This window comes from Blennius ocellaris (assembly GCF_963422515.1).
Source record: "Blennius ocellaris genome assembly, chromosome: 4".
NCBI lineage: Eukaryota > Metazoa > Chordata > Actinopteri > Blenniiformes > Blenniidae > Blennius > Blennius ocellaris.
The window spans coordinates 19,444,954-19,471,683 of NC_137653.1; the positions used below are offsets into that span (position 1 = coordinate 19,444,954).

General features: G+C 47.0%; 3 protein-coding genes across 4 annotated transcripts; 2 read left to right on the forward strand and 1 right to left on the reverse strand.

Moving 5' to 3' along the window:
- The first annotated feature begins 455 nt into the window (after positions 1-455).
- hcfc1a (host cell factor C1a) lies at positions 456-14,959 on the forward strand. Of its 2 annotated transcripts, none has more exons than XM_080494774.1 (28): positions 456-578; positions 1,714-1,914; positions 2,462-2,610; positions 4,117-4,277; positions 4,388-4,596; positions 4,821-4,905; positions 5,027-5,133; positions 5,230-5,409; positions 5,517-5,759; positions 5,892-6,040; positions 6,125-6,313; positions 6,404-6,625; positions 7,006-7,110; positions 7,211-7,517; positions 7,608-7,744; positions 7,844-7,991; positions 8,120-8,340; positions 8,938-9,946; positions 10,035-10,183; positions 10,298-10,432; positions 10,561-10,762; positions 10,943-11,218; positions 11,337-11,443; positions 11,533-11,667; positions 11,766-11,951; positions 12,077-12,374; positions 12,460-12,523; positions 12,613-14,959. In XM_080494774.1, exons 2-28 carry the CDS (start codon positions 1,719-1,721, stop codon positions 12,650-12,652), a joined length of 5,409 nt encoding a protein of 1,802 aa, XP_080350900.1. In that variant the 5' UTR covers positions 456-578; positions 1,714-1,718; the 3' UTR covers positions 12,653-14,959. The 2 variants fall into 2 exon arrangements, with proteins under 2 accessions (XP_080350900.1, XP_080350899.1); XM_080494773.1 differs by having other exon boundaries at positions 10,038-10,183.
- Positions 14,960-15,106: 147 nt separating this feature from the next.
- LOC308129025 (ras-related protein rab7) lies at positions 15,107-17,357 on the reverse strand. The gene is made up of 5 exons (XM_080494772.1): positions 17,229-17,357; positions 16,812-16,938; positions 15,714-15,932; positions 15,367-15,492; positions 15,107-15,255 (listed from the first exon to the last, which is right to left on the reverse strand). The coding sequence occupies exons 1-5, from the start codon at positions 17,282-17,284 to the stop codon at positions 15,169-15,171; spliced, it is 615 nt and encodes a 204-aa protein (XP_080350898.1). The 5' UTR covers positions 17,285-17,357; the 3' UTR covers positions 15,107-15,168.
- A 4,392-nt stretch (positions 17,358-21,749) lies between these two features.
- gata1a (GATA binding protein 1a) lies at positions 21,750-25,921 on the forward strand. Its single transcript, XM_080494765.1, has 6 exons — positions 21,750-21,836; positions 23,814-24,033; positions 24,163-24,666; positions 24,853-24,998; positions 25,088-25,213; positions 25,296-25,921. The coding sequence occupies exons 2-6, from the start codon at positions 23,820-23,822 to the stop codon at positions 25,581-25,583; spliced, it is 1,278 nt and encodes a 425-aa protein (XP_080350891.1). The 5' UTR covers positions 21,750-21,836; positions 23,814-23,819; the 3' UTR covers positions 25,584-25,921.
- The last annotated feature ends 809 nt before the right edge of the window (positions 25,922-26,730 follow it).

Consider the following 26,730-nt stretch of genomic DNA (forward strand, 5'->3'; position numbering starts at 1 on the left):
GCGCACTGAATATGGACGTGGGCGTGCCGACTGTCAGTTTGTGTGCGCTCTAAATCTGCAAATGGGCGCTCATATATTATTGTTGTCCATGCTTGTGTGGTGTGAAGTAGATTGCGGGAGGAAATAAATCAGCACAACACCCCCAAAAATATTAAGAAAATACGAGGTTTGGGGCACGGATGTCGCCATCTTTAGTAAGGGACAATAACCCTATTGCTGTAACACAACTTGTTATAAATTACCCAAACTCGTGAAACGTTCACTTTGCGCAGATTTGTCATGTCCGTGGAAGCACATCCATCCACGGAGCATCGTATGCTGACTTAAAGCAGCAGGTGCCGGCCTCTGTGTGGGTTTTTTTTTTGTGGGGCACGGTTTTGCGAGCGGGTCCCGGTCGCCATGTTAACTTTGGGTGACGCCAACTCTCTGCCATTTTCCTCCGCCTCTGGTTGTCAAGAAGATGGCAGCTTCCAGGCAGGCATGAGAGGAAATACTTCTTCACAAATCGAATGAATTTGGATTATTACCGCACGATCAGAGCACATACCCGTGTTTTTGCAATCGCCGCATCGAAATAAGTAAGTGGACTGCCAAAACTCGCGTGCCTTGTCGTGTTTGTTATGTTTTGTTGTAGCAGACCGCCCGGCCATTTTTCTTGTGGGAGCTGTAGAAGTAGGCCGATTGTCGAAAAGATGGCTGCTTCCAGAGACGGCATGAAACATAATAACACTGTGTTTACACTCTTTAACTCCTTTTAGCTGCGATCTCACGGCGGTGTTCCAACTTCATTTGTGTCAGGTATATTGTGCATGCCGACGCAGCTTAAAATCGGACTGAATTTAATTGTAAAATTTGGCGACGTTTTGACAGATGCCAGCAGTGATGCTAACGCTGTTAGCTTAAGCGAATGGAGGCTAAGCGGTTAGCCGGTAGAGCGCAGCTAACGCCAGGATCAGTTTCGCCGCCTTAAATATTGGCTTATTCCAGTTCACTGTATGATGAGTTATTGTATTTTGTTTTGCCTGCACTTGCATTTGTTGAAGCACGCTCGAGAAACTCCCTCAATGTAATTTGCGCGTTAAAATTGGATGAGTAAAATGCTACGCTTGCTAGCTACAATATGGCGACTCCCAGAGCAGCATGAAAATAGCCGACCCTTGCTACCGATTGTAAAGCGTTTACCAAGTCGGGGTTGTGGTGTTCTGTGCGTTTACTCGGCTGGCCTCGTGCACCGTCAACAGACTCGCTTTCGGCGCAGCGTATTTTCGCGGCGGTGCGCTGAACCGACGGGCTTGTATTTTTCTTTTTCATTCGCTTCCGCCATTTTTCAGACGGGCAGCGGCGTTAGCGGGGGTTTGTTTGGCTGCAAGATGGCTGCTTCCATGGATTTGAATTCAGTGGCTACAAACAACCTAAACTAAGGCGTGCGACGACATTATGCGTCTTTCTCGCCGCCACGACGCCGAACGTTCGCTGAACATTAATACCTGGGAGTTGTTCGGGAGGTCGGGCGCTCGCTGTGGCGCTGATCGGAGGTGATTGTCAGAGCCGAGCTAGCCGCGTTAGCCGTCCAACTGCCCCCGGGGCCGGACAAACTGCCTGAACTTTAAACTGCACTCGGCGGTCAAGATGCTGCCCTCAACTCTGTGTCACATTTCACCCCCCCATGAGCGCTTGAGTCAAAACGCTTCTTTCTCGTTTGTCTGGGTTTAGAAGTCATGTCTGCTCCTGGCTCCGCGGTGTCTGGGACCACGGCGGCGGTTCTGCAGCCGAGGTGGAAGCGGGTCCTCGGGTGGTCCGGTCCCGTCCCCCGGCCCAGACATGGACACAGAGCTGTGGCCATCAAGGAGCTTATGGTTGTATTTGGCGGCGGGAACGAGGGCATTGTTGATGAGTTGCACGTCTACAACACAGGTAAGATGAACTTTGCAATACCAGCCTCTGCTGTGTGTCGCGTACAGCGAGCCCGGTGTTGGTTCCCCCTCCAACGAACCCACTTCGCTCAGATGTGCAGTCGTGTTAAAATCTGCACCTGAAATAGTGAACTTCCAACATGTATTGGTGATGAGCACAAACTAAGTAAAGGCCCCGGTAGGCCAAACATCCCCGTGTCTGATAAAATTTGGCCCCCTCTGCCGGGAAAGGGCTTATAATGCATGTTAAAAAAGGCGGGCTGAAATAAAATGGATGATGCTGGTTGGTTTAAGCACATCCACTGCCCTACTTTCCTGCACACAAACCAATAAGGACACAAGCAGACGAGGATAATATGGTGTGTCTGTTTGTCCAGGGTCTGTCCTTTAAATTAATTTATTAGTTCATACACCAGTCTTTCTAAGTGGGCCATTGTGTCAGGAATCACCAATATCGTTTGGGCCACAATCACCATCAACAGTCGTAATGTTTTGATTAAGCCGAGCTGCTCCGAAGGTAACCTCACTGTCCATCTTTTCATTTCCAGCAACAAACCAGTGGTTTATTCCAGCAGTCCGTGGCGATATTCCTCCTGGCTGTGCCGCATACGGTTTTGTCTGCGATGGCACACGGTTGCTGGTATTTGGAGGGATGGTGGAGTATGGAAAGTACAGCAACGATCTCTACGAATTACAGGTAATCTTTGGACAGAAAAAAGCAGCAATGCTTACATGCCGTTTCCACTCTGAGACAATAAGTCTTCTAACAATTTCAATAGGTCCTTTTTTTATTTTGATTATGTACAAACCCTTTCCAGTATCATTTAAACATTGCTGGTATTGTAGCTCTTAAATTCTTAAAGAAAGGGTTATTTTATATTGATGTTTCACACAAAGTTTTGCATTGTAAGATGAACTACATGTGTACACATTGAAGCTTTTCTTGCTGCATCTGACAGAAGATGCAGAATAAAGGAAGTTAATTAATCCTTAATGTGTTCACAAAGAAATGGGGGAAAGAATGAACTGCTTGCTGAATGCTTCACTTTGAACAGTCCATTGTCACTCGATTACTCTGTCCTCTGACCTTCTGTTAATGAAATACATTTTAGGGTAACAAGTATGCTGGTTTCATCAAGTCTGCTCATTCCACGTGTGCGTAGAGAGCTGCGTTCCCACTGTACATTTCGTGCTGGGGCGGGACAGGTCTTTCATATGGCCCCGAAGAAAAAGTTGTGGATGGTACAGATAAAAACAGCGACCACCGGCTACAACTTTTTTTTGTCCCCCCTCCGTTGTGGTACCGAGCACCGAGGAAGGGCTCTCATAAGGAGGAGCGACAACGCAGCCGATTGGTCGGTGACAGTCGTCACTCTCGACTTGCCCGCGATATTTAAATATTCCGTCGCCCGTAAACCCTCCCGTTGTTTACATAATGCTGTTTGCTCTCGCTGGTTGTTTTGTTGACTCGGGTTTATTGAAATGTTGGCGTGCAGACGCCTCTCTCGGTAACAGGAGAGGAGGAGATTCTACAACGAGAGAGTTTATGCTGTCAGAGAACAAGGCTTTTACTCGGGACTGCCAGCAGAGCCCGCCGGCCGCTTCCCGGTTCTTCACCCTACACGTCCCCGCATCGTTCACAGCCCCGCCTACATTTTAAGTTGGATGTGGGTGTGCTGTGCCATACCGTACCCTCCCGCCCCAGCACTGACCGCGTGATGGGTCCGCGGCTTAAGTGAGAGATGTTTGAAGGAGCAATGTATACTTGTGTAGCTTTTAAATGTTAAAAGTTCACAATGTTTGGTTCTAAAAAGGGAAGTGCTGGAGAGGTAATGTTACAAATCAGTTATAAAGTCAGTCTTGGATAATGAACTAAATCAGCATTACAAGTTTACAAGTGTCTCCATTATCCAATTAACACTCGTGTTTTGTTTCTGACTACACTGTGCAGTAGATGCGTCTAACTTTTGAATCATGTCAGGCAGAGCAAAAGATTGATTTACACTCACAGGAAATGGGAATAGATTCATATATATGTGTATCGTAAACTTGGAAAGTGTTCTTCAAGTTGCATTCATTAGCTGGAGCGTCCTTCTTTCAACAAGACTGGCTCAGTGACGATCTCCATGTGCATTTGAGTTGTTGGACACAGCTCCAGCCGCAGGCTAACCGAGAGGTGCCGTCATTATGGTTTCTGATTCAGGCAAGCAGATGGGAATGGAAGAAATTAAAAGCGAAAAACCCGAAGAATGGCCCCCCTCCTTGTCCCCGTCTTGGCCACAGCTTTTCACTTGTTGGCAACAAATGCTACCTGTTTGGTGGATTAGCCAATGACAGTGAAGACCCAAAAAACAACATTCCCAGGTACAGTTTTCTTCTTGAATAGCCCGTCGAGCTTTCTGGTGATCAAATGCATGCCCTTCAACAACAGTGTGCAACTATACTTTGACTTTGTTCCTTTTAACATTTCTCAGATACCTGAACGATCTTTACACTCTGGAGCTTCGTGCGGGATCCAGTGTGGTCGGATGGGATATTCCAATAACATATGGCGTTCTGCCTCCTCCTCGTGAGAGCCACACAGCAGTGGTATATACAGAAAAGACGAGCAGGAAATCTCGCTTGATAATCTATGGAGGAATGAGTGGCTGTCGCCTTGGAGATTTATGGACACTTGATATCGGTGAGTTTGCAAAATGAAATTGTAAATGTCCTGCTTATGTTCCCTGAGTAAAGAGAGATATTTACATCCAGTCACAAAGACAACTGAACAATTGGAACGTTTCACTGCAGAGTCATTGTGTTACATAAGATGCTTTGCTTTACTTTGATTTGATTTGTTTGGTTGCTTTCAAGAATTCGTCGTTTTGTTCAATAAATCACCCTGCTGCTTTTCTTTGTTTCCAGACTCCTTGACATGGAACAAACCGTCAGTAAGTGGCACAGCACCCCTTCCACGAAGTCTCCACTCTGCCACCACCATCACAAACAAGTAGGACTATTTCTGCCCATCTCAGAGGACACAACCAGTTTTTATTTAAATTTTACTGGCATGTCTCTATAGATAAACTGTTTGAGGGCCTCGATGTCATATTTTTTTTTTCTTGGTGCAGGATGTATGTTTTTGGGGGATGGGTTCCATTGGTAATGGACGATGTCAAAGTGGCCACACATGAGAAAGAGTGGAAATGCACAAACACTCTCGCCTGCCTGAATCTTGGTTTGTTCATCACATTATTATCAAAGGTTTCCCATAATAAACAATCGGGTGAAATAGTTAGTTAATACCAGTACTGATTGTCTGTTGCTTGCGTAGACTCCATGTGTTGGGAAACCGTGTTGATGGATACCCTGGAAGACAACATCCCGAGGGCCCGCGCCGGCCACTGTGCTGTGGCCATCAATTGTAGACTCTACGTTTGGAGCGGTCGCGACGGTTATCGTAAAGCTTGGAACAACCAAGTCTGTTGTAAAGACCTCTGGTACCTGGAAACCGGTGAGGTGTTGCTGTTTACATGGCCTACATTGTTGTTTTGGGTATTTAAGTTCATACTGTTGTTAAAATGGTAATTGTTTTTTTTTTTTTTTATCTTTTATCCTCAGAGCGACCACATGCGCCAGCCAGGGTCCAGCTCGTGCGTGCCAACACAAACTCTCTGGAGGTCAGCTGGGGTGCCGTCTCCACGGCTGACACCTACTTGTTGCAGCTGCAGAAGTACGACATCCCCGCAACTCCAGCAGCCGCCTCACCAGCCATGAGCGCGACCCCATCGCAGCCCCTTAACTCTCCAAAGAGCCCCGCACCGGCTGCTGCAGCACTGTCTGCTCAGAGCTTACCACAGACAGGTATCGCACAATGACCAAGCATTCCAACTTTCTATATTGACTGTTTCTTAATCAGAAAGCTCAACAATTGCTAACGCCCAATACTTGTTTAGTACTGAAAATATTCATATTTGCTTCCTGTGTTTTTTACAGCTGTATTAAAGGTTGCAGCCCAGCAGTCGGCAACAGGAGCATCTGTTGTCACAGTTCGACCCAGCCAGCCAGGAAAATCCCCCGTCACTGTGACATCCCTTCCTCCGGGTGTTCGAATGGTAGTGCCTGCCCAAACCACCCAAGGATCGGTACGTGCAGTTCTGCAAAGCTTTTCATTTTGACTGAAATAACAACAATTGTGCTCAACAAAAATGTAATTCTGCTGTTTGCAGCCAATTGGAAGCAGCCCTCAGATGAGTGGCATGGCAGCTTTAGCTGCTGCAGCTGCAGCAACACAGAAAATCCCACCCCCACCCTCCGCTGCAGGCACTGTACTCAACGTTCCTGCAGGTGCCACCATCCTCAAAACAGTAGCAGTTTCCCCTGGAACAACCACAATGAAGGTGGCGTCTCCAGTCATGGTATGCTCTCGGGATTCGTCCTTGTTTCCAGCAGCGTGTTACATTTCTGGCAGCCACAGGTCGGTCGTTGAGATGCGTGTGTGCTTGTAGGTCAGTAACCCGGCCACCCGCATGTTGAAGACCGCCGCAGCTCAGGTGGGCACAGCAACGGCCTCTTCTCCCACCAACACCCGGCCCATCATCACTGTGCACAAGTCTGGTGCCGTCACAGTTGCTCAGCAGGCCCAGGTGGTTACCACTGTGGTGGGTGGAGTCACCAAGACCATAACGCTGGTCAAGAGCCCGCTCACCATGGGCGGCAGTGGAACTCTGGTAAGAAAACACAAATTCTGTAGCACAGTGTAATACTGAAACCCTTCGCCAAGAGCGCTTCCACACTTGTCAGTCATACCATGATGACACATTTCTTCTGTGCACTCGCTGTGTGTTTTTGTTTGTGCGTACTGTGTTTACTCACAGTATAGCGACACGAGTCAGTTTGAGTCATGAGGGGATGATTTAAAATTTGGCCTCCAGTGACTGTTGGAGAACTCTAAAGAAAACAGGGGAGCATGATGTTGGTGATCTGCAGGACTGTTTCAGTTGGGGCTGGAATGGAAGTTCGGTGGCTCGTCGTTTCACTGACCCCCCCCCTGTGCTGTCCGGTGTTTTCTGATGACTCCTGAACTTGAACGTGTCCCCTATGTCGGCAGATCTCCAACCTTGGCAAGATGATGTCTGTGGTACAAACCAAGCCAGTGCAGACATCAGCGGTCACAGGCCAGGCTTCCACTAACCCTCTCGCACAGATCATACAGGTCAGCAGGACAAAAACAAAAAAACAGGAGGGAGCTTAAAACTCCTGAGACGAGCGTCTTTTCTCCAGATGGTCCGCATAACACGTATCACTCTCCGCAGACAAAGGGTCCTCTCCCTGCCGGAACAATCCTGAAGCTGGTCACTTCTGCCGACGGCAAGCCCACGACCATCATCACCACCTCGCAAGCAGGAGGCGCAGGAAACAAGCCCACTATCCTCAACATCAGTGGCGTCTCTCCGGCCACCACCAAGCAGGGCACTACCATCATTAAGACCATCCCTATGTCTGCCATCATGACCCAACCGGGAGCTACAGGTCTCGCCTCATTAAAAAGTTTACAGAACCATTCATCTGGACAGGGTGCAGGTTGTGCACCTTTAGACATTTTTAGAAAACAAAGCTTAAGTATGTTTGTTCGATGCGATTTGTGCTTTTCAGTCAACGTCATGAGATGCATGTTGATACTAAGCGTGCAAACTTATTTGGTACTTGCAGGTGTGACGAGCAGTGCAGGCATGAAAACGCCCATTACAATCCTTACCACAAAAGTAATGACCACTGGAACTCCTGGTAAAATTATCACTGCAATGCCAAAACTCGCCACTGCAGCCGGCCAGCAGGGACTCACACAGGTAGTCTGGCCAAACAGTGATCTCATCGCATGCGTATTTCTATTTTCGGCCCAGCTGTTGTACACGCGAAGAAGCTAAACCTGACTCGTCTGTCTGCAGGTGGTATTGAAGGGGGCTCCTGGGCAGCCCGGCACTATTCTGCGCACTGTGCCCATGAGCACAGTGGGCGGCGTTCGTCTCGTCACGCCAGTGACCGTGTCTGCCGTCAAGCCCACTGTCACCACTCTGGTTGTCAAGGGAACTACTGGTGAGGACCAATACTATGATTTATTTAACAAGTTTGTTGGATTACGCAAAACTGTTTTAAAAGAAACCCCCAACAGATTTTGCACTTTGTGCTCCGTTTTTCATTGTTTGACGCCTCTTTCCTTCCAGGTGTCACCACTCTGGGCACAGTCACCGGTTCTGTCTCCACGAGCTTGGCCGGAGGCACCGTCGACAGCTCCAATGCCTCGCTGGTTACTCCCATCACCACACTGGGAACCATTGCGACCTTGTCCAGCCAGGTCATCAGCCCATCTGCCATAACTGTGTCCGCTGCCCAGACAAGTCTGACTTCTGCCTCCACACTGCCCACCTCCACAATCACAGTGCAGGTAGGGTGCAATGGCTGCATTACTCATCAGGTCACAAAGTATTCACAGTCGTTAATTGTAATCTTTTATAGTTCAATATAGATTTAGTCTGAAATCATTGAAAAGTGAGCCTGGCCATTAAAAACAACTAATATCTCAAAGATTTTTTGCATTGTGCCACAGGATTATTCACTCAGAATATCAAGCTTACAAACTCGAGACCTTTTCACTTGACTTTTGCCATCACGTGATGTCATTCTCTGGCAGTTGGTCCATTTAGAGCCAATAAGATGACACAGCACTGGGTACTGACACGTAAACACAATCATGGTAACTTCCACCTACCCCGGCAAGAAACCATATTGGGATTTCAGAAAATGAGTTTGCAAAAATAATTGGGTGCTACAGAGACCACACCATCTATTTTAAGTGTCTTTCTATTTTGCTATCTCCTTTTTCACTGTATTCTAACTTCAGACAAATGCTACAAATGTAAGTGTTGCTGCTGGAAATGACAAAAAAAAAAAAAAAAAAACGATTTCAGGGTAGATCGCCCAATTCCCGTTTTTGAATCTTGAGTAAGCCTTCAAGATATCTGAGATTGTTTTCCTTCTTCAGAACCAGCCCACACAAGTGACTCTGATCACGACTCCCAGTGGCGTCGAGGCTCAACCAGTGCAGGACCTGCCCGTGTCCATCCTGGCTTCACCAACGTCCGAGCAGCCCAGCTCCACTGAGGCTGGCGCGGCGGGAGAGGGCCCGGGAACCGTGACCCTGGTCTGCTCCAACCCGCCGTGCGAGACCCACGAGACGGGCACCACCAACACCGCCACCACCTCGTCCGCCACCATGGGGGCCGGACAGGTCTGCTCCAACCCGCCGTGCGAGACCCACGAGACGGGCACCACCAACACGGCCACCACCTCCTCCGCGGCGATGGGCGCTAAGCCAGTGTGTTCAAACCCCCCGTGCGAGACCCACGAAACGGGAACCACCAACACGGCCACAACCGCATCTTCCAACATGTCCGCCCCCCGCATGTGCTCCAACCCGCCGTGCGAGACCCACGAGACGGGGACCACCAACACGGCCACCACCTCCTCCGCCGCGATGGGCGCAAAGCAACCGTGTTCAAACCCCCCGTGCGAGACTCACGAAACGGGAACCACCAACACGGCCACAACCGCCTCGTCCAACATGTCGGCCCCCCGCATGTGCTCCAACCCGCCGAGCGAGACTCGCGAGACGGGGACAACGAACACGGCCGCCGCCACCACCACCGTGTCGTCCAACACGCAAGGCACGCAGCAGGCGTGCTCGAACCCGCCGTGCGAGACCCACGTAACGGGCACCACCAACACGGCCACCCAGGCGTCGTCGAACATGAACGCGGGCCAGACGGGCGCCGTGCAGAGGGCGTGCTCCAACCCGCCCTGTGAAACTCACGAGACGGGGACCACCAACACTCCGTCCACGGCCACCTCGAGCATGGGGGGAGATCAGACCAGCACAGCGACGGGCACGGTGCAGAGGGTTTGCTCCAACCCCCCGTGTGAAACGCACGAGACCGGGACCACCAACACCGCCACCACCGCCACCTGCAGCATGGAGACGGGGGAAGACACGGGTACGTACACGGGCCAGCGCGCCCTGGTACGCGGGTCTCGTATGCTCATGCCACCGGTTGCAAACGTAATGTCTCGTGTCCCCCTCAGCAGCCCAGCAGACAGAAGAAGGAGCAGAAGGAACCAGCAGCGCAGAAGTGGCCTCGACAACCGCAGCCGCCGGCGTCGCGACCACCACCCAGGGCAGGGCCATTACTACCGTCACCCAGTCTACGCCGGCCCCAGGACCCTCTGTACCTGTAAGAATACCTCGCCGCTTCTTTTTCAATTACTCTTCATGTTTGGATTTGATGGCAAGAGAGAGAAGGGAGGGGGTGCAGTTTGTGACGACGCTTGTTTTTGTCTCCCTGCAGTTGATCTCGTCGATCACAGAGGGAGTGAGCACCGCCGCCAGCTCCACAGAAGAACCCATGCAAACCGATGACGCGACGTCGGCAGAAGCTGCTCCGACAGCGGAGGGTGCTACTGCCATGGAAACACAAGCAGAGGTAAAGACTATAAAATGTCACAGTCATTTACTGCCTGAAATGTTGAATATTTATGATGGCATGCAGTTTTTTGGGGTTTTTTTTTTCTTGTTTAATTCATTGGAGGTGCCCCGGTGTCTACTTTTCAGGGAGAAGCGGCGGCAGCCTTAAATCTGCCGTCAGAGCTCATGTCTGAAGGCCAGGGCGCCACGCTAATGGTGACGGGGCTGTCGGACGAGGAGCTGGCCGTGACCGCAGCAGCGGAGGCAGCTGCTCAGGCGGCGGCCACAGAAGAAGCCCAGGCCCTGGCTATTCAGGCCGTCCTCCAGGCCGCTCAGCAAGCCGTGATGAGTGAGTGCAGAGCGGTTTTATGTAGACTTGATGTCATTCTTATCAAGGCTTTTTGTTCATCCATTGAAAGTGCTTGGTCTTTTTTTTTTCTTCTTCTTCTTCGCTGCATAAATTTGTTGCTTGAAGCTTGCGTCACATTTCGCTTTTTTTTTTTTTTTTAAAAGTGAGCTCTGTTCACAGATGAGGCCGATGCAGCTGGAGAGAGCCAGCAAACCACGAGCATCCCCATCATGCTGACCCAGCAGGACCTGGCCGCGCTCGTCCAGCAGCAGCAGCAGCTGCAGGAGGCTCAGGCTGCAGCCCAGCAGGCCGCCGTGGACACCAGCCTGCCCACCGAAGGACTCGCGCCCGCCGACAGCCTCAACGACCCCTCCGTCGAGAGCAACGGACACAACGAGATGGCCGCTTCCGTCACCAGCGCAGTGGCGTCTCTCCTGCCACGGACCACTGCTGAGAGTGAGTCTCTTTGCTATATCTTGTTTAGGTTGCTGTTTTTTGTTGTTGTTGTTTCTTTCACTTTGTTGTATTGCGCATCAGATTGACTGGTTTCTGTGTTGCTCTTTCCGTCACGCAGCACTCGCTCCATCAAGTACTTTTGCACCCTCCGTGTCTGTGGCCAGTCCGGCCAAGCTGCAAGCAGCAGCTGCACTAGCAGAGGTTGCCAATGGCATCGAGGGAGAGGTGAGTCACTCGAGGAAAACAGCTCGTTCTGTTGCTTTGGAATGAAAAGTAGTTTGACGCTATGGTGTGTGTGTGTGTGTTTCATACAGAAACGAGCTCCTCAGCCAACTCCTGTGAAGCCTGTTGTAAAAAAAGAGAACCAGTGGTTTGATGTTGGAATAGTTAAAGTGACAAATATGGTTGTCACCCACTTCTTCGTGCCAGGAGACGAGTCTCAAGGAGATGTATGTGTCTCTCGGCGGGGGGGGGGGGGGGGGGGGTGGAGGTTCATGGCTTTCAGCACGTCATCAACCATTTTTTATTTATTTTTTTTGTTGGATAGGATGATTCTGGCAATACGCCAGACTACAGCCAGATGAAGAAGATGGAGTTGCAGCCTGGAACGGCGTACAAGTTCCGTGTGGCCGGAATCAACGCCTGCGGGCGTGGCTCTTTCTCAGAGATTTCTGCATTCAAGACCTGCCTACCAGGCTTCCCGGGGGCACCTTGCGCCATCAAAATTAGCAAGGTGAGCACACACCTCGTGATGCTTCTCCCTTTAACAGGCGTGTAAAAAAAGAAAAGAAAAAAAACGATGGCGTGAGCCACGGTCTTGAACTCTCGGTTGACGTCTGCACGCTGTCCCTCTTCCAGAGTCCAGACGGCGCACACCTGACCTGGGAGCCGCCCTCGGTGACGTCGGGGAAGATCATCGAGTACTCCGTGTACTTGGCGATCCAGAGCAACCAGACGGCGGAAGCCAAGGCCTCTACCCCGGCCCAGCTCGCCTTCATGCGCGTGTACTGTGGGCCCAATCCCTCGTGCTTGGTGCAGTCGACCAGCCTCTCCAACGCTCACATCGACTACACCACCAAGCCCGCCATCATCTTCCGCATCGCCGCCCGCAACGAGAAGGGCTACGGCCCCGCCACCCAAGTCCGGTGGCTACAAGGTGAGCACGCGCGCTCGCGGAGCGGCCAAAGGACGTAAGGTTCCCGGATCAGTAGATATCGTATAACCGATTTTCTGCACTGCAGAGTCTGGCAAAGACGCAGCGTCCGCGAAACCGGCCCCCAAAAGACCGGGCACCTCTCCTGATACGTAAGTACAGCACTCGTGCTTCTCAGTGTTCACGTTGGCTTCATGTGAACGGCCGCACGCAATACTCACTCTGGTTTTCCCACTTGCAGTAAGACTACTGGTCCAAAGAAAGCAAGGACGGACCAGTGAGGTTGCCCAGAGACCCCCCCTCCCCAGTCTTTTGCCCCCCCCCCCCCCCCCCCCCCCATCCCTTTTTCCACTCGCTGTCCTTTTATCAGGAAGACTGATCTTCACCCTCTTCTCCACCTCCTCATCCTAATCTCATCCTCCACCTACCCCAACGTCTCAGATCAAGACGGCAATGGAGGCAGAACAACAGTATGAAGCCGAGATGAAAGTCGATCAGAGATGTTTCTGTAGATAAACCCTCCTCCTCCTCCTCCTCCTCCTCGTTCTGTTGGTCGTACTATTTTTAGAGCAACACAAACCTAGAAGCACATTATCTTTTTCAACCACATACCCTCTCCATCCTTTTAACATCTATTTTTGGCTTGTTTCAGTAGTTGGAACAGTGTAGAGAAGCATTTACATCTTTCACAAACTGGGAACCAGCCTGAGCGCTACGTTACCTTTTTGTTTTTTTTGTTTTTTTGGTCTGTTATGTGATTTCTGGGGCGATGTAGAGAGAGACTACATGAATTGATGTACAGTGTTGAAAAAGGTTGTGTAGGCATGAGATGAGAGGAAAAATCGGTATGGAAACAAATAAAGCACTTGTCCTCCACAAGTGAGGACATCCCCCCTCCCCCCATCCTTCCCCCCGTCTTTTTTTTTTTCCCCTCCAACTAATTTGCCCCATCAAGAACCAAGTCTGTACAGTCATCGTATTGGACTCCAGTCTCCTGGTAATGTCATCACTGTGCACGCTTTTTACCCCACGACGAGGACTGGTGGCCGACAACGTGGAAGTGGAAGAAGAAAACCAATAATTGGAGGAGAAAATGGCAGCGGAAGAGAGTTTTGTAGAGAATGAATGACGGACTTTGCTCGGACTGTGACTTGCAGCACACACGAAATTCTTGCAAAAGCTTCCAAAAAAAATTAGCAAAAGCAATGGATGCAGAAGAACTTTTGTGTAGTTTATTTTTGTATTTTTTAAGCAGTTTCTTTTTTTTTTTTTTTCCTCCTGTGTGTATGTTGCGTGCATTTTTAAAAGGCATCACTTTTTTTAACTGTTGTTCTCCCCCCTCCCTCCCCATAGTTTGTGTTCGTGGGAAGATGGGTGGCTGTGTTGCGGTTGCCACTATATTTTTAAAAAAAAAGAAAACTTTCATTCAGTTGGTTGTATGTTGTTAACAGACGTTCACGAAAAGAGAGACTTTTGTATTTGTTCCAAGTAGAACCACGGAGGTTAATAGGACTGAAGGGAACTTTGAAGTGGACCCAGGGAGAGGAGAGTTTTTACTTTACTGTTTACTTCTCAATGCTTGTGTTGCTTCATTTGCCAAAATGTGGAATATTTCACGGGGTAATAAGGAAAAAAAACCAACAAAAAAAACAAACCAACCTAACATCAGCTCTTCCCCCACCATTCAGCATCCCGATCAGTTGTACACTTTTTTATGCTTATGAATGTGGTGTCTCACCTCTTCTTTAATTTTTTAGAATGGCAAATTATATTAGTAGACCCCCCCTCCCTCCCCCTATTGATGTATGTGAAACCATTTAATAAATTCAATTTTTTTTTTCTTTTCACGCTGACTGTGACATGTTGACCCGTATGTCTTTGAATGAGGGTGTCTGGGGAAGAAAGCTTACATAGCCAGAGTGTACTCACTTGTAAATTAGTTCCTTCATAGAGCAAGAATAAAACAAAACAACAAAAACAGACATCTTGGCCTTTTATATAATTACCTGTAACAAAACTGTTTTTACATGTCGGTTCATCTCTCGATTGCCTTTTTGTGTCTTTACTTATAAAAGAAACAAATATATATATAAATATATATAGTCTCCCTGATTGTCCTAATTTGCATTCTTGTCAAGCGGATTCACTGTAGGAGTCTGAATCACTGCTAGGTCCATTACAGTACAAACTTGTACAGGGAGGCCTCTTGACTGGACACGAGTGTATATCTACTTTGTAAAGGGCAGATTCATTTGTGGTGGTGACGGCCAGGAAGAGCAAGAGCCGAGGTTTTACTCCCCCCGCCCGCCGCCTTTTTTTCCCCTGCGGCTCGTGACCTCGGCCCCTCTGTTTGTGACTTCTCCCGATTTCTTTCTAGGAAAAAAAAAAAACCAACAAAAAAAACTAACTTTCTCTTCATATGCATTCATGATTTTGTGCGTGTCGGTGTGTCTGTTGAACAAAACTAGACATGCATGCAAAAAACAACAACAAGCAGTGTATTTTAGTAGTGATGCCTTAAGTTAGCCCATAAAGCTGAAGGTCCTCAAAAAAAAAAAAAAAAAAAAATATGGAAAAAAAAAATACAACATTTAATGAGTTTGTTCCTCTCTCCATGTGGTATACAATTGTGTCCTTTCCTTCCACAGTACCTTTGCTGGGTCACTCTTTTTGCACCCTCGTTAGATAGGTCATCATCAGCAGTGCCGAGGTCTCTCTGAACTCTCCCCCCCTCCTTCCTCTTCCTCTTCCTCCTCCTCCTCCTCCTCCCGCTCCCACACTGGGACGAGTGCTCCGCTCAGCACTCACAGGTGTTGCGAGTTTCTCTCGGCTGTTTGCAGGTTATCTGGAAATGTCCTGTATTTTCCAATGTGTGTTTTTTGTACTGTAGGGAGTAATGTATCTTTTATCATCAAACAAAAAAAATAAAATAAAATAAACATGTTAAACATACGGAGGCTCTTGTTTTGTTTTTTTTGTTTGGTCTTCGTGTCACCTGCTGCAAGCCGCGCTGAGCTGCTCTCGCAAACGGCGTCTCCACGTCCAGGTCCTCTTTGGCGCTGCCTTCGAAGTACTCGGCGTTAATTTCCTCGCACCACTGCAGGGCTTTACCCCGAGACACCTGCAAAAGCAAGGCAGCGTTGTAAAACTGCTCCCTGAAGTCACACCCCCACTACTGCAAAGCATTTGCAGGTATAGCACAAGCAATACTCCTCTGCAATAAAGTCTGAAAAGAAGCTTTAATGTTCTCGTTACATCATTGCCACATTGGTAAAGACGTGTGTCACTGGGCTTTGGTTTGGATGCGTCTGCTCTGTGAGTCTGTGACGACTTCAAATTTACCTCCCGGTCGCTCAAATCTGTTTTGTTTCCCAGGACGATGAAGGGGAAGTCGGTGGGATCCCGTGGTTCACCCTGGATCAGGAACTCTTTCCTCCAGGCGTCCAGTGCAGAGAAACTGGCCTTGGAGGTGACGTCAAACACCAGCATGCAGCAGTGGGCTCCTCTGTACAGCGGCATGCCCAGAGACTGGAACCTCTCTGTGCCCGCCGTGTCCCAGATCTGAAACACACACACACACATACACACCTTACTTCTTGTTGACTTGCATTGACTCCACCCTTAGATATCCTGACTATAACCATACATCCTACTTTATAATTCGCTCAAGGCCTTCTGTCCCCATTGCTGTGGGAGTTTGAAGAGATGTAGGTTCTCACATCAGCTCCAGACTCTCTTTGTGGGGCTAAACTATGAACTTGCTCTTAAACTGAACCATCACAACTTTCAATCAAAATCAAATCTTGACCCCTGGAGACACATAAACTGTAATAAAGTCCAGCACTTTGGGCAAAAGTCGGCTGGGTCGGCATAAATGTCTTTAGGCCCCACAAAGACACGACACTATACACACATCCCTATTTGAGTGCAGCCTTTCTATGAACATAACGCTAAACCCCGTCCAAATAAGTCCCTAACCTGAACAGTCACATTTGAGGTCATTTGACTTCATGATTCCTGTTTCTGTATAAACAGATTCTGTATAAACCGACTGCAGCTGTTGTTATACTAAAGCTCATTTTACCATTTCAATTAGCGACCAAGAACACTCTGCAAAAATAAAACACAATAATCAATGGTTCAGTTTTATGCTCCAACCATTGATTATCACGATGTTTTGTAAAAGAAAAAATCTAAATCTATGCTTTGAAAACGCCTCCCCCTGACCCCCAGCTTAAAACTAATAATAATAATAATAATAATATTTCAGCCGACGTCCCCCAGGGAATCACACTCTACATTGTTGACAAATTATAAATCTAACTGTAACTTCGGCCCTAAATCTACACCTGAACTCTCAAATGAACTTGTGGGTCTCTTCATTCTGGGGCCGACAAGAGACGGACATAAAAGTGCCGCGAGACACGCGCGCACGCGCACCTGCAGGGTGACCGCCTGTCCGTCCACGTGCACCGTTTTGGACAGCAGGTCGCTTCCTATCGTGGCCCGGTACATGTTGGTGAAGCGGTGGTACACGTATCTGTTCATGAAGGAGGATTTCCCCACCCTGGACGGACACGCGGACACGCACGCGCACGCACACACACACACACACACACACACACACACACACACACACACACACACACACACACACACACACACACACACACACACACACACACACACACACACACACACACACACACACACACACACACACACACACAGATACAGATACAGATACAGATACAGATATAACGCGACGCAGTAAATCAGAGTAAATGAAAGTGAAAGAGTTGAGGAAGTCAGTGAGTTTAAAGCGCCTCGGTGAGTAAGAACAGACGGTAAAGTCACCCAGAGTTCCCAATGAGGATGATCTTCAGGGGAACCGCCGCGTCTCTGTCGCTCATGATCAGGTGCGATCAGGTGTTTCTCCGCCTGTTGCCTTCACGTGCTCCCGGAAAACTGAACTTCGCAGCGCCGCAGGACTTGAAGGGCGAGGTGAGAGCTTCCCAACCGGAGCTGGTGGCAGTTTGCCGACTGATTTTTCTTTTTCTTTTTTTTTATATTCAAGGCGTAACTGTTTACAGTAGCAATAGTGCCTCCAGCTCCGAGCTCTGTAAGGAGGAGGTCCTCACTGTTTGGGAAGGTTTCATTTGTCGGCTTGGATTACATATGACCTTTGACCTCTTTTCGTCAGGATCAACGAAGAAACTTTATTTCAAAAGAAAACAAACACTATACAAGACAGAGTTCAAAGTGTGAATGACCTAATATAAAAAAAAGATGTGTCATTATTGATAAATCCTTGTAAATTGTTTCACAATGTTTCACAACTTTCAACAACTTTCAAGGTTTTGCAGAGTAATTGTTATTTTTAGTAAATAATTTATCTCACTCTGCTTTGCTTTTATATAATCAAAACCAGACCGTTTATGGTATTACGAAAACTCAAAATTTAAAAAGAAAGAAAGAAAGAAAGACAGAAAGATAAAACGAACAAACTACAAACCCCATCACGTGAATTTGAATAGCTGAAATATATTTTAATTTAATTTAATCAAATTATAGTTCAAAAATGTCAATCATTCCACAGCCGCCTTGATCAATCCCGTCACCTATGTCGTTTCTTCCACTTGAGGGCAGTAGAGCCCTCAGGTGTCCACTGAAAATCAACGAACTGAATTTAAAATAAACACTTTGAAATGCCTGATGCATTCGCAGCACTGTCAGTAATTATGGACGCAGCCACACTATGTCCTCCACTTCACTGTTTTTGAGCAGAATCTGCAGTGTAAATTTACATGATCATTATAATAATAAACATACAGAAAAAGTAAACTGAAGAGAGAAACACAAGCCCATATTCCGATTTATATTCATCGTGACATTTGAAGTATTCCTCCCACTGAATGAAAAGTCACTATAGGAAGATTATACAACACTTGGTAGTTTTTTTTTTTGCTTTTCTGTTGATGGTGTTGTTTTATCATCGATAATTTCGCAAAGGAGTTTGCATGTTTTCCCTGTGTATTCATAGGTTTTCTCCAAGCACTTTACTTTCCCTTCATGTTTGAGGTTAGGTTCGAATGTCATCGTCCGTCTCTCTGTCTCTCCCATGTGATGCACCTGTCCGGGCTGCATCCTGCTTGCATCCATAGTCAGGTCTATTGAGCTCAAATTAGAGTAATGAGAAGTATTAGAATGAACTATTTAACAACAAGAAAACTCAACATGCTCATGTTAATCAAAGATATTTCTGATTTGTAAACTGAAAAATTGCTCAGTGGATTTTTTGAGTGTGCGTGCATGCATGTGTTTATGTGTTTACACACTGACTCAGAGGGGCCGGTGTAAACATTTAGACTGAATTTGAAGATGATCTTGAAAACTAAGAGGTGAAAACATGTTCCACAGTTAGACTAAAGTAAAGTAATAGGCCGTGATTAGGATTGGCTTTGGCAATTAATAGCCGTGACCAACTTTTGTATGGAATTAGGAGAGCGGCCACTGATGTCACTCTTCTGCTCCGCTTGGGAATGAAAAGTCCAGTTTTGATCCTTTTTTTTGTATGAAAACAAAAAAACAAACTGTTCTCTCGGGTTTCTTTTGAATTCTGTCATAAAATGTGCAACCTAAATAACACAATGAAAATACAGTTTGGATGATTTATTATTGATTTAATATATGAGTGAAATAATATAATCTTGAGATGAAAAAGCATTTCTGCTCACACATTTTAAGTTTCAAATTTGACACTTCAAATTGAACTTTGGTCACTATTTGCTGGGGCGTCTTCTGAAAATTAAACCTCGAACGTAATTTACTTTTCCATTTTAATAAAGTCACAGATTAAACAGTCTTGGGGGGGGGGGAAGAAAATTAAAATGCAGTTTATATGATTATTAATTGTATTTATGAGTTTTAAAAAAATGCAGTTTTAATCTGAACATGAAAAGACATGACAATTGATACATTTCAAATTGAATTTAGATCCATATTCGCTTCCATACTTTTGACTGAGTCTGCAGTGAATAAATGTAATATTGCAACTTCCCCATAAGGGAGGGAAACATAGGGCGTGTTTATATGGAGAGAGAGAGAGAGAGAGAGAGAGAGAGAGAGAGAGAGAGAGAGAGAGAGAGAGAGAGAGAGAGAGAGAGAGAGCTCTCTTGGGCGCAGCTCTGCATAGCAGAGATAAGACTACTGTGTTCAAGGAAGCCATTTTCTTGGGAGTCAGAAAGTTGTCCTCAAAGTCCACTGATGAAACGTAAAGCCGTCTGTCACCCGGTTACAACGGGCTCCTACAACAATCCCCCCCCCCCCCCCCCCCCACCCCCACCCATCCACCCAGCCCCCCCCCCCCCCCCCCCCCCCCCCCCCAACTGCCCAACAAGATGCTCCAGTGTCAGCTCAAGCTGCTTCTGCTGAGATACTGTCAGCAGAGTGGGCATGTGGTGTGTGTGTGTGTGTGTGTGTGTGTGTGTGTGTGTGTGTGTGTGTGTGTATGGAGGAGGGGGGGGGGGGGTTAATACACTGGCTGTACACGTTACAACCAAGGCTGCAAGGTCCCGGAGGAGGTCTGACTGTATGACAGCCAGCAGGCGGGCATGTGATTCCTGGCCTCCTCCTTTCATCTTGATAAAGCCTTATCAGGGCAGCGCAGCCCGCCTGCACAGCAGCAGCCGCCACATCCCTGCCCAGCTGTCCACAGACACCCTCGTCTCACTCAACTCTATCACTTTGGCTCTTCTCACGCTGCACTCGCTCGCGCATCGTCGACGCTCCCTGAGCGGTTCGCCTCGCTCCCGGTCCGTCGTCACGTCACTCGGGCCCCAACAGGAGCACGGGATACGTGCAAAAACAGTGGATTTCCTGTGAAAATGAGATCACATTCATTTGAATCAAACCTTATCAGACGTTACCGTCGATCCCTATATTCAGCGAGCTGGGATGTTCAGATCACCTCTTTAATGGAGGAAACAATGCCCTCAATGAACATGTATTAATAAATTAATTTTCTGCTTTCTATCTTGTTGTGTCTTTGTTTTTTTTTAGGTGAAAATACTGACAAAGAATGACCCAAAAACACTTTTACCAGAGCAGAGGATTCCTGGAAACAAGACTGAGTTTGACACATCTTTCTTTCACACCTTATTTCAACAAGCAATTAAGATAAGCAACAGGTATCTATTTCTCCTGTGCTCCCAATAACAAGGTGATCGCCTTTCAGGAGGAGCATCCCTGATGAGGGGGAATATTTCATTGGGGATCTGTTTTCTCTGATATCCATCTTAAAAATGCGCTGACCCTCTTGACCTTGGTGAGTTTTTTAACAGTTTATCACCGTGACCACAGAGGGAGAACTTCATGACGCAACGTTGGAGTAATAGGCGATTCACGCACAGCAAAGACATTCGTTTGCATCTACCTTAACTTTCATTTTACAAGTTGATTTACCTGCAGCAGGCCCCAAAATGCCTGAAAAAAAATATTCCAAAGTAAAAGGATAGAATAAAAGCATTTCTTGCTCCTAACTGTTTTTCCTCCCCTGATTTCCCTGGAAACTGTAAATGAACAAAGAGTAAAGGAAAGTTTGGGAAGTGTTTTGACTATCAAATGAGCGAGACAGTGTCAGTGTTGTGCAAAGACCAGGACATGTGCCGACCATATCTCGTCCTTATGATTGCGGCACTTTTCCCCAATTTGCATTACTGTGTTCCACTAAAAGCTTCACCGGACCACAAAGTAAAAGCATCTTTGCATTTTACATTTTACTTTGTTCAAATGTCTCTTAAACTCTTTTCCATGTTGGCCTGCGTGCACATTTCATCAACAGCCAATAAAAAAAATAAAAAATAAAAAGCTTTTTTTCTTTTTTACTGTATGTGTATACTTGTATTGTGGGACAATAAGTACATTTAAATATGTGTTCTTGCTTAAATCTGAGAAATTTAGATGCAACCTGCTGATTCCTGCCGATTTGATAGTGACTTTGGTTTGCTGCTGATAAACATTTCATATTCACTGCTTCACCTCATGTCATCAGCAAAGCACACGTTATCCAAGCTTCACAAGCAGCACCCACAGGAACAAAGGAAGTCTAACGACATACAGTTTTAAAGCCGGACACCTTCATTTCACTTTCGATGCCACAAACATTGAATGATAATGTACTTCGGTAATTATTTACACAGTTCAGCAGGAGTTGACTGTCGTATGTTCAGTAGATGTGGAACCCGGCGTGAGGTCTCTGGGCCAGAGAGGTGTGTCTTTCAAAAAAGTTGTTTCCCCTCAACCCCTCCCACAAACTGCCTCGTAGCCCTAAAGTTTGCTGTTTGGAGAACTTGTTCTTGTATCCATCACCCGACGACTGAAGTCGACAATCACCTTCCACCCGGCGGTGTAAAGTCGACCCCCCAGGTCCTTCGGCTCCACTTGCTCATCTCTTGACGACCACCGGTAAGTCACGCGTTTGTCTTTTGTCTCCGTTTGGTTGCGGAACAAACCGACGAATATTTCATCTCATAGAAAATAACTAAGTTGTTCACATTGTTTTAATAAATTCATTTCACAACAATTGGGAGTCTGATGAGTTCAATCTTTAAAATCGGCGATGCATCTGGGTAACGTACTTTATTTCACATTGGATTAAAGTAAACCCTTCTTTTGAAGCTGAGCTTGTTCACCTGAAAATATATGTCCCCGACACTCCAAGCATCTAACTGAAGAGGCAGAGCTCATTTGTTCCCGTGTTTGTGAAACAGTTGAATTAATTTGCATGAAAACCAAAATGTTTCTTCACTCCTTTTTCAGCCATTCTGCTTTTTCTAGTTTGTCTGAACGCTGTCATCAGGTCAGACGCCGTAACGCGTGCCATTTCAGCCTCGTCCAGCAAATGTCTATTAATCAGATGAGACTAGGGTCACATTGTATCGGTGGAGCGAGTATATATTTGGCACAATAATGGGGGCGTCTATCAGATTTTCTCAGACTTTATCAGTCACTATCAGCGTCGTTCTAAAGATACTGGATGACACTGCAGTGGATTTTGCTTTTATATTGTGACAACTCAGTACAATCCAATCATCTATAACAATTTTGACATAGCAATTTTCAACATTTCAACTTATTGTTCAAATACTGTTAAAAAAAAAAAAACACCCAGAAGAATTGTTACTTGTTTACTCACACACTCCTTTGAGATGTGTCACACAGAGTTCTGTTCACACTTTTACAACTAGAAGAAAAAAAAAAAAATGGGGGGCCAACGCAACTCTTTGCTCTTTTTCTGGTCGTTGTGCTCTGTGTCCACCCCCAAAAGGGCGTCCCCGGGGAGGCAAGTTTTGCTTTTCCCATAACTGGCACACACCTATTGTCGTCAGGCCACCCGGCAACCGTTTGGTCACTGGCTGTGCCGCTGCATTTATAGTGCCATTTATTTTTAGTTGTAGCTTTCAGCCGCAGTCAAATGAGGATCCTAGAAAAGGAAGTTTGAAGACGCTTGGTTGTCGAGAGATCTCGTCCATGATCATTTCAAGTTGCACTGCTTGTTATGAGGTGAAGAACTGGGTGATAATAGCGCCGCTTCAATCAGAGTCACGGCTTCCTTCATTCACAGTCTTGAGCAATATCAAATATTAGAAGAACTTGGCCCTTTTTTTTTTGCCGTCGGTTTCCAGTGAACTTCAAGACGGGTTCAAGGACTGTATTCAGAGAGACACTTGTTAAAGTCACAGTCAGTGTTCATGTATGTTAAACGTGACCAAAAATGTAAAGGACTGACGTCAATCACACGGTTAAGTAACATCTTTAGAGAGACGAACGTCTCAGACTGCTGTGAAACCCTCAGTTTCCATGTGAACCCGTCCTGTATTCTTTTATACGGTCGTCTCCCCCACGCACTCGAGCGAGCCACACGGTGAGGCTGGTGTCAAATGACAAGCTCTCAATGCAGCAAAAATCATTAAACTCTGGTATTGAAAGAGGAGCTTCGTGAATGTTGGCTGTTTGGCGGAAAGTGGTGGTGTGGTAGACGATAGGATGGCATTGAGAATAAAGAGCGACTGGATGAAGGGCCGGCGGTGAATACATTCAGTTGAAAGATGACAAAAGAAAAGTGTCTGAGAATGAAAACATGGGCTTCCTCATATAAAAGGCATAAATACATCACACACAACTTGTATCTTACAGCAACACTGTAAAGAAGAATAAGAGATGTGAACAGAAACTCTGCTGCGATAGAGAAATAATACATTTAAGTTGCTTTACATCTAAAATTCAACAGTAAAGCTTCCAATAATGCCGACAGTGGTTTTTTTCATTGTGACAGTACAAAATGCAATTTCAGTTTGAGATTCTGGTAAAATGCTCTTGAAGAGTGGATTTGACAGGAACGTTATGCTGATTGTTTTGTGTTCCACTGTTTTCCTGCCACAGATCAACATGGAAGACTCGTCAGAACATTCCCACTGGGTGTCTCCAGCTCTCCTCAGTTCAGACCCTCTGGCCGGTTTCCCCCCCGATGGTACTCTGTTGCCTCCAGGAGAAGATGGAGAGGCCTTTTTCTCCAGCCAGGACAGCGACTACACCAGTCTTCCCTCCTTCTTCTCCAACCAGAGCCACAACCGGGCACCGTCCGTCTACAGGCACAGTGCAGGTGGGTTGTTAAACCCACGGCTCTTTCAGCAAATTGATATCATCCTCCAACCTCTGAACATGTAACCTGACTTTCTCTTCAAGTCAAATCAAATCAAACTTTGTTATTTCTTGTCCGTCTTTCCTAAAGTCCGGCAGATGTTCACCTCTCCGAGTCTCCTAAGCAACCTGCAGCTCCTGGACGGGCCGAGCAGCCAGTCCCTGACCTCCCCCTACAACCACCCGTCGTCCTCCTGGAGCAGCAGCCCTCTCACTAAGACCTCGCTGCTCTCGCCGACGCACGCCTCACTTTACACCCCGGGTGTCACCTCCCCCTTTGCCTCCTCCAGGGATGGCTACTCGTCCCCGAGCAGAGAGGGCAGTGAGAGCCCGCGACTTCAGGAGGCCCTGAAGGCTGAGCGCCTGAGCCCACTGGGGTTGTCGGGCGCCAGTAGCAGTTTCCTGAACCTGACTCCTGCAGCCGGGAGCATGTACACGCCTTCCACCCACTCACACATGCTGAGTCCCTACAGCTCATACATGAGTGGCAGCCCACAGGATTACAGCTCTGCTGCCCTATACTCCAGCCCCGGAGCATGGATCAGCCCCTCGTATTCCCCCAAACTCCGCAACAAGATGAGGATATCCACTCCAGGTAAAGATTCATAGTGAAAACACGTGTGTTTTTTAATCAGTACTGAAATTGGCTATGAGGTGGCAAATTTGACAAGAAATCTTCGAGTGAAAAGAGCTCCCTCACTAAATAGATGTGCAAAGATCTGTAATTCCACAAAAGATATGCAATTCAACAGTGAATGACAATGTTGTTCTGTTTGAATAGAGGCCAGAGAGTGTGTTAACTGTGGAGCCACAGCGACCCCTCTGTGGCGCCGGGATGGTACCGGCCACTACCTGTGCAATGCCTGTGGACTGTACCACAAGATGAACGGCCAGAACCGACCTCTGATCCGCCCCAAGAAGAGACTGGTATGACACACGGAGGTGGCCCTTTCGGGACACAACTGTATGAAATGGCTTTGGAAGCCGGCAATCATTTCTCTTTCTTTGGATTCCAGATCGTGAGCAAGCGTGCCGGTACTCTGTGCGCCAACTGCCACACGAGCACCACAACACTGTGGCGGCGCAACGCCAGTGGAGAGCCAGTGTGCAACGCCTGCGGGCTCTACTTCAAGCTGCATAATGTGAGTGAAGTCACCCGATGTCACAATTACACCTTTTCAAGAAGGAATGTCACTCGAAACCCCATGTCGTCTCTTGGCCCAGATCAACCGCCCTCTCACCATGAAGAAAGACGGCATTCAAACCCGCAACCGAAAAGTCTCCAACAAGAACAAGAAGAGCAAGAAGGCAGCCTTGCTGGACTCGTACTCGGAGGCGACTCAGCCGACTTCGCTTGACGACAACGCGGGACCCTATTCCCTCGGGCCCGGGACTCTCCTGACCTACAGCCACGCGCCACACCTCATCCCTACACCGTCTCCCCTGCACCCGTCTGCAAGCTTACCCTACACACACCACCTCAACACTGGCATGGTGCCGACTCTGGTGTGAGCCGACACGAGAGGTCCCTGTAAACATATATTTAAATACTTAGGAATCAGCATGCTTTGTTTGCTTGTCTGGCAGCTATTGACATGGATTTTGTACATATATATTCCCACCAACCTATTGTCTCCTGGAGGAGACACACACTATTATCTAGATTGAAGCCTTGCTGAAAGTCTGATGAAATCACTTTACTCAAACACACTGATGAGGGAATTCTGCCAGCTGTAAATACAAACATCAATCTGATTTGACTTCCCCATTCAAGTGACAACCCCTCCTTTTTTTTCTTTTTTTTTATATTCATGTAGTATAACTACACTTTAGCTTTGTGTGACATGACTCTGTTTTGTATTTGCATAAAATGATTTTTGCCACAATAAAACTCTACAGAAAGAAGAAAAAAAAATGTGTGACATTTTCTCTGCTATTCAAATCATTGGAATTATCTGCTCACACATTCAGCCCAGTGACAAGACTGAAGTAAAGTCTCTTGTGTGACGGTATTGTGCTCTTCTACTCAGGTATAATGGTGCCTTTGTGCAGACGGCGCTCCACTTTGACAGTGTAATTGTTGTACAGAATAGGTATGCAAATAGTCCACTCCACGGAATTTGGGCAAAATCCAACTAAAGTGTTACACTTAAGTTTGGTTTGATATTTAAACCAGCTTAGCCACACACAGTACCATGTCCCAAGTGGAATACACGCCCACACCCACCAACCTCAAGACACACACGCGCGCACGCACACACACACACACACACACACACACACACACACACACACACACACACACACACACACACACACACACACACACACACACACACACACACACGCTTGCGCAACATTAGCATTTCTGGTAGTTAATTGTAGTCCTTGTTAGTTAATCAATCTGTCAGTTCCACAGTGACAAAAACAATGACAACTATACAAAAACTATTTTGATGCCATAGTTTAGATCAAATATTTGTATGAATTTCTGCTGCAAGGACAATGTTGAGTTTGGCAAATCACATGATTAATCTAAAAAAAATAATAATAACAAGCTCAAAGAAAAAGACAATCTTGTGTGAGCTGAAAAAATATTGATGATAATCACCCCAAAATTATTTTTGTTAATTAATGTACTTACCGGTATTCTATATCG